Source organism: Otolemur garnettii, unplaced genomic scaffold (genome assembly GCF_000181295.1).
Source record: "Otolemur garnettii isolate 467f Iridium unplaced genomic scaffold, OtoGar3 scaffold00023, whole genome shotgun sequence".
Classification (NCBI taxonomy): Eukaryota; Metazoa; Chordata; class Mammalia; order Primates; family Galagidae; genus Otolemur; species Otolemur garnettii.
The window spans coordinates 4154155-4166745 of NW_003852418.1; the positions used below are offsets into that span (position 1 = coordinate 4154155).

Here is a 12591-nt window from a genome sequence, read left to right on the forward strand (position 1 = left end):
AAACGCTAATTGGTATGACAGTGACTACAGTCCAGTGAGAGCTCAGAAAGTGAGAACCACTTGGATTTCACAGAGTAAGCGAGGTTTCAGTTGGGCCCAAAAGAATGGTGACTCATAAAAGAGGCCGGCCTTGAGGAAGGAAAGGAGGAAGGCCCAGAGGATGAAGGAACAACAGTGTGGGAGCTGGATGCGTATGTGGAGCAGGAAGCAGCCTGTCCTGCGCGTGGAGCGTTATACAGCTGAGGAGTGGAGGTAGAGGAGGGTAAATGCATAGAGGGTGGCTGCATTTTTTTTTTTTTAAAACAGACAAGAATTTTGATCTAATACAGTAGTAGTAGTAAAGAAGCAACAAACTCAAATTCTTGAGCAGGAGACTGAGCTATACCAGCAGTTTTGTTGGGAAATTCATCTGGCATTGGATTAGGGAGAACAGAGACCTGTAGCAGGGAGCTACTAAAGTGCGTCTGTGATAAACTCAACACTGGCTCAGCACAGGGGGTGGCAGCAGAAACCAAGAGGAAGTGAATACAGGAAAGGACCTGAAGAGCACAGTGTGCTAACAGGGAGCTGAATCCAGTGAAGAAATGAGAAGACTCAAGAAACCATCCTCCCCGGCCACGCAGATCGGAGGCTAATGATGAAGGGCCCAGGATTGCCCCTGCACTGAGTGACACACGCTGGTGTGAAGCTACATCAATGCCGAGGAGCAGCCAGGAGCCTAGGAAAAGTGGGTCTGTGTGCAGGTTTAGAAGCCTGCTTAGAGTGAGAAATAGTCAATGCCAGTGGGAAAAAAATGCCAGTAAAAAATAAGAGCCTGGGCTCGGCGCCTGTGGCTCAAGTGGCTAAGGCGCCAGCCACATACACCCAAGGTGGCGGGTTCGAATCCAGCCTGGGCCCGCCAAACAACGATGGCTGCAACCATGGTCCATAGTGGTGGGCACCTATGGTCCCAGCTACTTGGGAGGTGGAGGCAGGAGGTTCGCTTGAGCCCAGGAGTTGGAGGTTGCTGTGAGCTGAGATGCCACGGCACTCTACCCAGGGGAACAGCTTGAGGCTCCTGTCTCAAAAACAAACAAACAAACAAACAAAAAAAAAAAAACAAGAGCCTGGGATAAAAAAAAAAAAACATCAGTTTCTCATATTTCTACTACAGGAGTTAAAAAATCATACCTGTTCACATAATGGGTTTTAAATATATTTACTCATTCACTAAATAAATATGACAAATACAACTAAGTACAAGTCTTTATGTAAGCTACTACTCAACAGATACAATGCTTTTCCTATGCTACGTGGAAAATTACTATAAATTAAAAAGTGAGGCGAGGACTGCAGCAACCAGGGCCTCAGTGGTTCATGCCTAAAATCCTAGCACTCAGGAAGGCCAAAGCAGGAGAATTCCTTGAGCTCAGGAGTTTGAGACCAATTGGAGCAAGAGTGAGAACTCCACATCTCTATTAAAAAAAAAAAAATCAGCCAGGCATGACAGTGTTGTGCCTATAATCCCAGCTACTCTAGAGCATTAGGACAGCTTGAGCCCAGGAGTTTGAGGTTTCAGTAAGCTATGATTCAACACCACTGTACTCTAGCTGGGGCAAGAGAGTAAGACCCAGCCTCCAATTTAAAAAAAAGGGGGCAAAGGAAAAGAAAAAAGTGATGACTGTTTTGAAAAACCTTAGAATCTGATTAAGGGAAAAATTAAGAGTGATAAAACAATATAGCAGGGACGATGTAGATCAGAACAGTCACAGTCTATGAGTGGGTGGAGCAAAGGTTCCAGCTAACTCTTGACTTTGGGAATAACAAATATAACAACAGTAAATAACAAACAGAAAGGGAGCAGTGGGGCTTCGTCAAAATGGTTCCTGGGGGTTAACACAAGTTTTACTTTGTTAAGACACTTTCATGCCTGAGAGATACGTTGGGAAAAATGATAAAAACTCTACCCCAAAGTAGCTCGTGCCAAGTGTTCAAAGGACAGTGCCGGGGTTAAACACAGCAGTGGTACAGGAGCACAGAGGAGGGTGCGTATCACCAGCTCAGGGGGCAGGGCACTTCTCCGAGAAGAAAACACCTGTGGTCGGCTTGCCAGGCATAGGAAGGGCCTGACAAAGAAGGTGCCGTCTGCAAGGACCACAGAGGGACGGGGAGGACCAAGTGCTGAAGTCCTTTTGTCATTGCTTCTTGGCCTTTCAGCTAAGATCACGTGTAATGCATGGTTTGCTCAATTTAATACCTAATATATTCTCTATCTGAGGACAGTATTCAATGGACTTTTGGAGCAGGGAGATGGAATAGGAGCTTATTCCATCCACTGTATGCGTCAACCTGATACTGCAGTACCTCCGAGAACGGGGCACCCCTTCAGGGGAATAAATGATTCAAAAGTAAGTAAACAAATAAGTCATTTTGTTTCGAAAGGCAAAATCATACAAGTCACCCAAATTGTAGTAGGTAAAAACTGAGACAGACTTGTGAATCCACACACCTGTAAATGGACTACAGAAACTCTCTCCAGGCACCATCAGCTTGACAAAGAATGAGAAAGCAGAGTCACAGTTAGGATGGAAACACTTCCAGGCCCTGAGTCCCATACCCAGGTCGGGGGCCTTTGCACTGTGTTCTGGATTGCAAAGTGGGGTTGTGATAGTATGCCAGTCTTGAGCTACTATGAATCCTGTGTAAAGATGTTTTGAGCAACTCCCCACTCCATAACCAATGCTGAGGTGGCTGCTATCTGAACCTGGGACAAGGCCCAGCAGTCATAGAAGCAGGCTGAGCACGCTCACAAGACCCTGTCCAGATCTGTAGAGGAGGCAGCGGGCACTTCTGGTCAGACTCTACGCCCTTCTCTGCCCTGAGCTAAAGCTAGCAAGCAGGCAGATACTCACCCAAAGGGCCTTGGGAGAAGGACATAAGAAAAAGCCTTTTCTTCCTCAATGCTTTTCTGTGCCACTTGCTGCCTGAAATCCATGGCTCTCAAGCTTTGCATGAGCCTGGGAAGTCTCTGCTCAAACTCCACCAGGAAGCCCAGTATGTCAAACAGTGGCAAGTGGATCTGTTCTGGTTCTCCAGCAACTGGGGCTCTGTGGAGCACTGATTTGAAACTGCTTGATCAGCTGCCTTCTCCAGTCTCCCACTGGCTGTCTGGCCTGTTCTGATGCTACGCGGCCTTTGGCGTGAAGGCCAGATCCACGGGGGAGCCTCTCCGAACATCAAAGCCAAAACCACACACCAGCTTCTTTCTTGCTTAAGTTTGGTAAAAATTTTTTGAGGTATAACTACTGCAAATTCCCATTTTATCTTATTACTCCATATATAAACCTTTTGTTTGCTGTACCCTTAGAAGAAAAAAAAAGCCTTGATATCATAAAAATGTTTCCTGAATTATTTGTGTCAGCTCTGCTACCACTGCCTTTCAGGTGCTGGGGGAGAAGTCATGACAACATTTGAAACATGGTTAGTGACCCAGGCCGAATGGCTATTACGAGGAAATGAAGTCCCTTACAGTGCTTCACCCACCAAACCAACATCAAATCCCCCAGAAGGAAAACCCATCGCAAAGCAACACAATCCTGTGACCTCTAACAGTCTTATAAGAGTAATCTTTAACTATTTACTTAAATGTTACTACAATGACAATATGTCCAATTATTATTCTATTAAATATTATATTCGCTAGTTGGATAACCCTTCACAGAGACATGAAATCAACTTTTTCTTTTCTTTCTTTTTTTTTTTTTTGAGACAGAGTCTCACTTTGTCGCCCTTGGTAAAATGCCCATGGTGTCATAGCTCACAGCAACCTCAAACTCTTGGGCTCAAGTGATCCTCTAGCCTCAGCCTCCCAAGTAGTTGGGACTACAGGTGCCAGCCACAATGCCTGGCTGTTTTTAGAAACAGGGTCTTGCTCTTTCGCAGGTTCCAGAGCTCAGGCAATCCACCCTCCTGGGCCTCCCAGAGTTCTGGGATTACAGCGTGAGCCACCTCACCCGACTTACGAAATCAACTCTTAAATGCTAGTCACTGATTAACCACTGCTATCTAACTCTGACCTGGATCGTTCTGTGCCTCAGTTTCTTCACTGTTTGGCAGTCAGAATCACTCCTGCTCCTGGCTGATTTCCATGTAAAGACAGAGTGAAAGGACATGTGAAATTCTATGACAATGCTTTAAGTTAGAGGCAAGGTGGTTGAGGAAGATAAAGCTTTATCAGTTTCCATAAGACACACTAGCACCCAGGAATGACAGGTATTTGTGCTGCTACCACTCTACACAGAGCCTGAATTCTGCCAAGTCAGCGACAGTGACTTGGTAACAACAGACAGCCTGTGTCCCAGAATGTGCTGCTGGCAACAATGCCCCTCCTACACGCACAGCCTGCTACTTCTCTTTTCATTTATTCTCTACAAGCTCCTTGGCACAGAACTCTTCCTTTTCAACATTTAACCCTTTTCCTTTCTAGTTCTTCTGTATCAAATCCTAACACTAGAACTCAGTATCAACTCCTTTGACACTGCTGCCAGTGGAAATTGCTAAAATGTAAACATAGCCATCTTGCCTCTCTGCCTGACCCCACCAATGCCTCCTCCCCCTTGTCCAGTCTGTGTCATACAGGCCAAATACCTCAGGTGATAGCCAAGGTCCTGCACACTTTGACTGCTCCTGCTTCTCAGCCCTCATCTCCTTCCACCCTGCTCAGCACACCCCAGCATCCAGCCAAGCTCATTCATTTGTCATATCCCAGTCTGCAGGGCCATTCAGGTCCTGGGGCTTTAGTTCATATCCCAGTCTGCAGGGCCATTCAGGTCCTTGGGCTTTAGTTCAAGTTGGAAATGTTCCTCCCTTGGCCTTGTCTTCCTGTGCCCTTGACCACTCCTTTCCTGCCTGCTCCTCCTTCTGGGTGGCCACCGTACCCAGCACATACTTCTAGACCTGTTTTTTTCAACCTTCCTAATGCCGTGACACTTTAAACAGTTCCTCATGTTGGGGTGACCCCTGACCATAAAATTAATTTCGTTGTTACTTCATAACTCTAATTTTGCTACTGTTATGAATCGTAATGTAAATATCTGACATGCAGGATGTATTTAGGCAACCCCTGTGCCCCCAAAGGGGTCACGACCCACAGGTTGAGAAGCGCTGTTCTAGACTCTCAACACACATTTGCTGAACCAAGGCTCCAAAACTCTTAAGTAACTAGCTCATTTGATCTCACTGAACAACTATTTACTACGTATAAGACTTTTACATTCTGGGCAGTGCCTGTGGCTCAAAGGAGTAGGGCACTGGCCCCATATACCAGAGGTGGCAGGTTCAAACCCAGCCCCAGCCAAAAACTGCAAAGAGACTTTTACATTCTAATAAGAGAGACAAGTTGTGTTAAGTGCTATGAAAAAACAGAGAATCCTGAGAAAAAGGGGCAAGGGATCTACTTTAGATAAAAGAATCAGGAAAGACCTCTCTGAGAAGATACCACTTTAGGTAAATCTTTTTTTTTTTTTTTTTTTTTTTTGAGACAGAGCCTCAAGCTTTCCCCCTGGGTAGAGTGCCATGGCATTACAGCTCACAGCAACCTCCAACTCCTGGGCTCAAGCGAGTCTCTTGCCTCCGCCTCCCAAGTAGCTGGGACCACAGGCGCCCGCCACAACGCCCGGCTATTTTTTTTGGTTGCAGCCGTCGTTGTTGTTTGGCGGGTCCGGGCTGGGGATCCGAACCCGCCACCTTAGGTGTACGTGGCTGGCGCCTTAGCCGGTTGAGCTATAGGCGCCGAGCCGGTAAATCTTAAATAATGGTAAACAAGTCATGTAAAGCGTTCCCAGCAGAAGGGATAATACAGCAAAGGCCTGTAGGTGGGGAAGAACCATTAGTTCAGGCATTAAAGGGGGCTAGTCTTCTGACTGGAGCATAAAGAGAAATAAGGAAAAATTGTTTATCCAAAAAACTAAGTTAGTGAAATAGAGAATGTGATCACAGAGGGTTCTGACGAGCACAGGAAGGAGTCTGCATGTTGTTCTAAAGCAGTGGTCTCAGCCTTCCTCATGCCGCAATGTATTTTCATTGTTAAAAAGGGTTCACGACCCACAGGTTGAGAACCGCTGTGGCAGAACTAGCTCTGGCAAAGAGCTATCCAACAACTCTGTCAACTGGGTGAAAGTGACTGCCCATCCACGGTCCACCCTTGCACCAAGGTCATACCTCTGCCTGCCAAGCCAGTGTTGATGCTGAGAGTGCAGATGTCCGCCCAGCACCAAGAACAGCAATTGTTTCCCCGTCGTCATCCACCACCTTGAAGTCCAGGTCCTCATTGTATTTTCTGCGCTTCACCTGCCGTCCTGAGCGCCGTTTCTGCAGGGCAAACGCACCCGTCAGAGAAGCTCTGTGAGTTGAAAAGGCAAAAGCTTACACAGGAACACCCTCGTCTACGTTCACTAACAGGCCAAGGGGAGCTTTCTTACCTTACAAAACATAACTCTTTCTCAAACATAACTTTTAGGGACTAAGTTCACTTAAAATGGGATCTAGCACGGTGAGTGAGAGAATAAAAGCCCAGTCTCCAAGCTGCTATGAGCCACTGAACAGAAGTGCAGTCCCAGAGTCCAGCGAGACGCATTCTGTGCATCCACAGCAGGGACTTTTTTCTTCCTTCCTGGGGTTGCTTCTACTCCAATCCAACAGGGATGGGAGGTGAACTCCCATCATCTTTGGGGTCCCTTGTGGCATTAGCTAGAAGCTCACGATGACTTTTTAATTTGTTTTTAATTTGTTTCTCACTCATCGTGCTTACCATGTATTTCTAAAACACAGTTTGAAAAACTAATACCAATTTTATTAAGACTTACTTTGATAATCTCCTCCCACTTCTTGAAATGCAGGAGGACATCTCAAGTGTGACAAAAGAGTTCATGAGTCACCTTGGTTGTGACGCATTTAGCTCGTTATCTTTAGAGAAACAACATTCGACAACAAAGCTGCCCGGTGGCTTTCCTCCAACAGAGGAAATTCATCATGTCCAGGCAGGGAACCCTTTACCAACTAGCTTGCTCTCAAATATTTAAACTTAAAAATCAGAAACAAAAGCAAACTCCAACTCCCTTTTCTTCTAAAAGACATCTCCTGGACATCTGTGTCCTCACCACTTCTTCACTATGTCAGCTCTGTGACACTGAACTTTACATGAGGGCTTCTACATGAAAACCTACCCTCTGATCCCACACACAGACCACCATCCTGCCAAACCCCATCTACTCAATGTGCTTGCTCTTCCGCCAATCTGGCTACCTAATCACCACCTGCCCCAGTTTGTAGGCAACGAGGGGGTCTCTACTTTGACACCACATGATACTGCTTATTAATACTACAACATTATGAGTTGACAGCTTCCCATGGTGAAGAGCATTGAGAAACCTATGAGGGTCCAGATGATGCTGGAAGTTGCAGTAAGCAGCACTTGCTCTAAATGGTCTCCTTCCAAAGCACGGCTCAGATAAATTGGTATGGGTATCAGGGGAAAGAGAGCACTTTAAAATGTTAGATTTCACGTCCAAGAGAGGCTGCCTCAGACAAAAAGAAAATCCTCACAATGTATAGGCAAAAAGTCATATTTTATAACTTTTTTAGGAATCTGAGTTAGACAGGCAATTCCTTATTTCCATGTTTGGCCAAACCTTCCTTAATTTTTGGAATAGTAACTATATCTCTGACTTTCCCAGCATGTGTGATTATAAAAATGTCCTTGTGCAGACTGGCCTCGCCTTCTGAGTACATGGCAAACAGGGTCCTGAGCCTTACCCAGCTTGGCTATAACTTCATCTTCCGTATCAATTCAGCCCGCAGCTTAACATCACACCAATTTCCAAGAAGGAAACTAACAGCACTAAAACACTGAAATATTAGTAGTATGAGACTCAGGCTAGAGAAAACAACTATCGTCTACCCACTCACCCGCCCAAATAGTAAAAGCCCAGGTCTAGGCAGTATGCTAGAGTCAGGCACGGAGAGCCAAGGAGATCAGTGTCAGCGCGACCCCGTCTAGCAGCCCTAACCTCCGCCAGGCCTCCCGGTCACAGCTGTACCTGGCTGTCTGCAGACTCAGTGGACTCCTCAGGACTCCGCAGGGATGCGTTCGGCAGACCCTGATCCAGCTCTAAACTCTCCACTGTAGTTTCACTTTTCCTTTTTCCTTTCTTCTTTTTCTCCACTGGGGTTGGTCCTTGCTCCTTGCTACAAGGAGAAATTCAGAATTACAACTGTTGGGCAGTTCTTAAAACTAAGATTTCCCATGTGATCAAAGTCACAAAATCACACTCTGGAATTCTAGGACCAGGGCAGGCCTTAATGGAGAATCTACAAGAGTTTCTTCCCAGAAATATACAGAAAAATGGGAAGAATTATCTACATGGACTGAGGCCAAATTCACTTTATTATGCTATCATGACTACTATGGCTATGGTTAATGTGTAAGACATAATATAAACATCTCCCAAATGGCTTCTCTGGGAAGTTTAGTGTTTCCTAGATATTAAGAATTATCAAATTATAATCTCATCTCCCTTTAAGTTTCACAGGAAAAGACATCTCCCTAATCTGTCATCATCCCCTAGTGAGTCTGTGCTGGATGTGGAAGTACTAGGAGCTAAAAAATGAAAGGAACATCCAGGGTCTTACAATTATAAAAATCCTACAGTCCACCTATAGCCGCAGCCCAAGGCAGTACGTGGATGCTTCCTCAAAGAGGCAGAGACAGGCAAAGTCTCCTGCAATCCCCACTAAGCTGGCAACATTTTCTCTAAAGAAATCTTTCCTAGCTGGTAAAATCTCCCAAAGCACAGTAATCATGCTTTGTTTAAGCTACCCCAAACTCTGATCTTTCACCAAAACTCAATCATTAATCACGACACCACAGTCAGAACCCACGTAATTATATACAGCTCCTGAATCCTAGGCAGTTGCTCAATCATTACTCGCTGAATTAATATTTTATAACTCTTTGATCTCTCCTACCAGACTCTAAGTTCTTACAGGGCAGTATGTACTTGACTAAGTTTTATATTCCTCAGAGTGAGTAGTCTTATGTCTTATACATAGTAAATACTTAATAAATATTTAAGAAAGTCTTAAAAAGTTCTTTTAAGTAACAGATGCATAAGTGGCTAGGTAAGATGAATTGTGGTTGGGGAGATTTAAGAAAACACATTTGAGCAGAGATATACACAGAATTTTTGTTTGTTTGTTTCTGATACAGAGTCTCAAGCTGTCACCCTGGGAAGAGCGCCATGGCATCACAGCTCACAGCAACCTCAAATTCTTGGGCTTAAGCAATTCTCTTGCCTCAGCCTCCCATGTAGCTAGGACTACAAGTGCCTGTCACAACGTCCGGCTATTTTTTTGTTGTTGTTGCAATTGTCATTGTTGTTTTAGCCAGGTTCAAACCCCAACTGAATTTTGTTGTTGTTGCAACTGTCATTGTTGTTTTAGCCAAGTTCAAACCCCTTAGTGTATGAGGCTGGCGCCCTACCCATGGTGTATATGATGCTGCCATATACACAGAATTCTGATAAGACATCAGATGGCAATAATAAGTAGTAATAATGACTGCAGTTAATACTTACACATAGTATAATATTTTCTACATGCAAACACAGTTCTGAGTCCTTTACATGGAATATCTCCTTTACACCTCATAACAACCATAACAACCCTACAAGGCAGACGCTATTTTCGCTCTCATTTTATTGTGAGGAATCTGAAGCACATTGTAAGGTTAAGTTAGGTTTCCTAGCAAATGGTGGAAATAGGATTTGAACTCAGGCAGAATCTGTGCTCTTTATAACCATGACAGTCTAGGAAAATAGAATACTGAATCCATTTAGTAGAAGACAGTTCTGCAGCTGGAGGACAGGGCAAGTGAACAGAAGCCCTATATAATGAAGCTGAAAAGAATAACCCAGGGTATATCAGGCCAGAGTTGAGACTTCATTCTGAGCGGAGAGGGCCACGATGGCAAGTCCAAGGGCAAGAGACTAAAAGCCTAAGGTGGAACGCCCAGCAAGAATGCAAGGGTGAAAATACCTTGAAAGGCCCAGAGGCAGGAGAGCCAAGGAGCTGTGCAAGTGACAGAAATGGGGCAAGAGGACCCAACATTAATGACATTTCCCTTCAAGGTAGTTAGTGGAAAGTGTGGGGAAAAACAGGGAAACCAGACGGCCTTGTTCAGAGAGGGGCAACCCTATGGCGTTCTAAGCAGTGCCTGATCGCTACATTAACCTGCTTTTCTCTTGAATACCCTTTATCCCTCACAGATCCCCGGCCAGGTCTGCACAAGTCTACCCACCTTTGATGCCATAGGCTGAAGACTGGCTTGCCCAAATACCAGGACAGTTCCCTTTAAAAACTATTTTGATCAGTGTGAACTCAGCAGTTCCACAGCATGCATCAGCATGTGTGTATGGGCACACGTGTAACTGAACATACGTCTGTACCTACAAGTACATGTGTACATACAACTGCTGTCCAGAAAGCATACAGCCACGGAATATGAAAAACAGACACACACATGACTGGCCACTTTTCAGACAGCCCTTGTATATCTCCATGCACGCATGTGTGTGTGTCTGTGTATTTCTCCCTTAGTTTTGACAACTGAAAGAGCCTAGGAGCAAAGATGCCCCCTTACTGATATGTGTACTAAAGCTCCTCAGAGAAATGTCTGATTCCAAGGCTGAAGCAGGGAAGATAGAAAATGAGCCTGAAGCATCTTGCTATTCCAGAAAGAGAGTGCCTGAAAACAAAGAAGGTGGCCTGTCAAAACAACACTGGAGTCAGCATAAAGAGCTCTTGCCCCGGCTTGGCGCCTATAGCTCAACCGGCTAAGGCGCCAGCCACGTACACCTAAGGTGGCGGGTTCGAATCCCCAGCCCGGACCCGCCAAACAACAATGACGGCTGCAACCAAAAAATAGCCGGGCGTTGTGGCGGGCGCCTGTGGTCCCAGCTACTTGGGAGGCGGAGGCAGGAGACTCGCTTGAGCCCAGCAGTTGGAGGTTGCTGTGAGCTGTGATGCCAAGGCACTCTGCCCAGGGGGACAGCTTGAGGCTCTGTCTCAAAAAAAAAAAAAAAAGAGCTCTTGCCCCAAACTGAGATTGTTTAAGCACCAAATTTAGGACAGTAAGGAATTACAAGTCATTGAAAATGACAGGAATCTGTACCGATGACAGACAGATAATGAATAAATAAGAGAAGGGAGAGCAGCCAGGATTCCAGCACGGAGAAAGCACTTGCGAAGGATGCTAAAACTTTGTGCATCTTCACTTTCTGTAGTTTGCATCAGAAAAATGAGTACCTTCCGCTTTCTGAATAGAAATTACATTTTCCTATCAAAGCACTAGGTAGACAGGTGTTCCCAAACTTCCCTCACAACCCTCCCTCCTGCTCCCAACCTCTAGGTTTCCCTGCTAAAATCGAGTTAGAAACTGAGGGCTGAATCTGAGCAAGGAGAAAGATGTACGCGTCAGAACACCGTACTACCCCAAGTCTTTTCATTATTTGGCCCCTGTGGATTCCAGGTATTAAAAAAATCTTACCTATCAAAATACATTTACTCAAAATGACTCATTTTTCCATTTTAAAATTAGAACCTTATAAAATATCCTTCAAAGCCTTACAGGAAAGAATGAAGCACTATCACAGTCACTTGAGAAGCTTATGATCTCAACTACCACCTCCAAAGACTGAGGGTCCAGCCCAGGAAGACCCCACTCTGCTCCATTCTAGGAACAGCCCTTCAGCGATATTTCCAGAACAGGCCTTCCGACAGGCTTTGATCCTCTTCCTGGGAGTACAATACTGAAAACACAGTACCCTGAAAAAGCTCATCTGAATACTTAATTCAACCTCTGCATAATACTTACATTAATTTAGCTTATATACAGAACTGAGATGGTAAAGGTTTTAAAGATAGTGATTAAATGAAAAATACACAAAAAATGAATTATTTTGGCACAGTTGTAGTCCACTGCAAACAAAACATAAACTAAAACTAACCTGTCCCTTTTAACTGAGTCAACCAAGCACCTTTAGCAGGACTTAGCCAAGCACCACCGAAGAGATTAACAACCAGTGTGTGATATTATCCTAGTAAAAAAATGAAACAAAAAGATTATGTCCTTGTAAGCAACCAAGCAGAGTTTTGTCAAGCAATCTTACTAAAGTGATACAAGCAAATGAAAATAAAAGATTCAGAAAGTGTAGATGATTTTGAATAAAAAGTATAAGCTGTCCTTAGTGTACCAAGTCTCACTTTTCAGAGAGGAGAAAAAAAAACCGCTTTTGACTGACACCTCCCTAACTATAAACATGTCTATGTCTACAGGTCATTATTTATTGACATTAAGCAATGCCTACTGACATCATAATATGAAAATTGTTGAATTTAGATCTTATATACCTTTCTTGTCCCTGCTTGGTATTTTTGTTGAATTATTTTATTTAGGCAATCATGTCTTTTTTTTTTTTTTTTTTTTTTGAGACAGAGCCTCAAGCTGTCCCCCTGGGTAGAGGGCTGTGGCATCACAGCTCACAGCAACCTCCAACT

General features: G+C 44.5%; 1 protein-coding gene, 1 non-coding gene and 1 pseudogene across 5 annotated transcripts in view; 2 read left to right on the forward strand and 1 right to left on the reverse strand.

The window, feature by feature from the left end:
• Positions 1-3100, forward strand: part of LOC111724417 — a 4630-nt pseudogene extending 1530 nt beyond the window's left edge.
• Positions 1-12591, reverse strand: part of CHD6 (chromodomain helicase DNA binding protein 6) — a 148325-nt gene that overhangs the window by 110686 nt on the left and 25048 nt on the right. For 3 of the 4 annotated variants that reach the window (XM_012803928.2, XM_023511919.1, XM_023511921.1), the window contains exons 3-4: positions 8076-8223; positions 6199-6348 (exon numbers count right to left, since the gene is read on the reverse strand). In XM_012803928.2, the coding sequence (XP_012659382.1) occupies positions 6199-6348; positions 8076-8223 (298 nt within the window). Of the gene's footprint in view, positions 1-2891; positions 3363-6198; positions 6349-8075; positions 8224-12591 lie in introns of those variants that run through there. The other variant, XM_023511920.1, reaches the window with a different exon arrangement.
• LOC111724481 lies at positions 2177-2365 on the forward strand. The gene has a single exon (XR_002772778.1). It is a non-coding gene; the product is annotated as a U2 spliceosomal RNA (small nuclear RNA).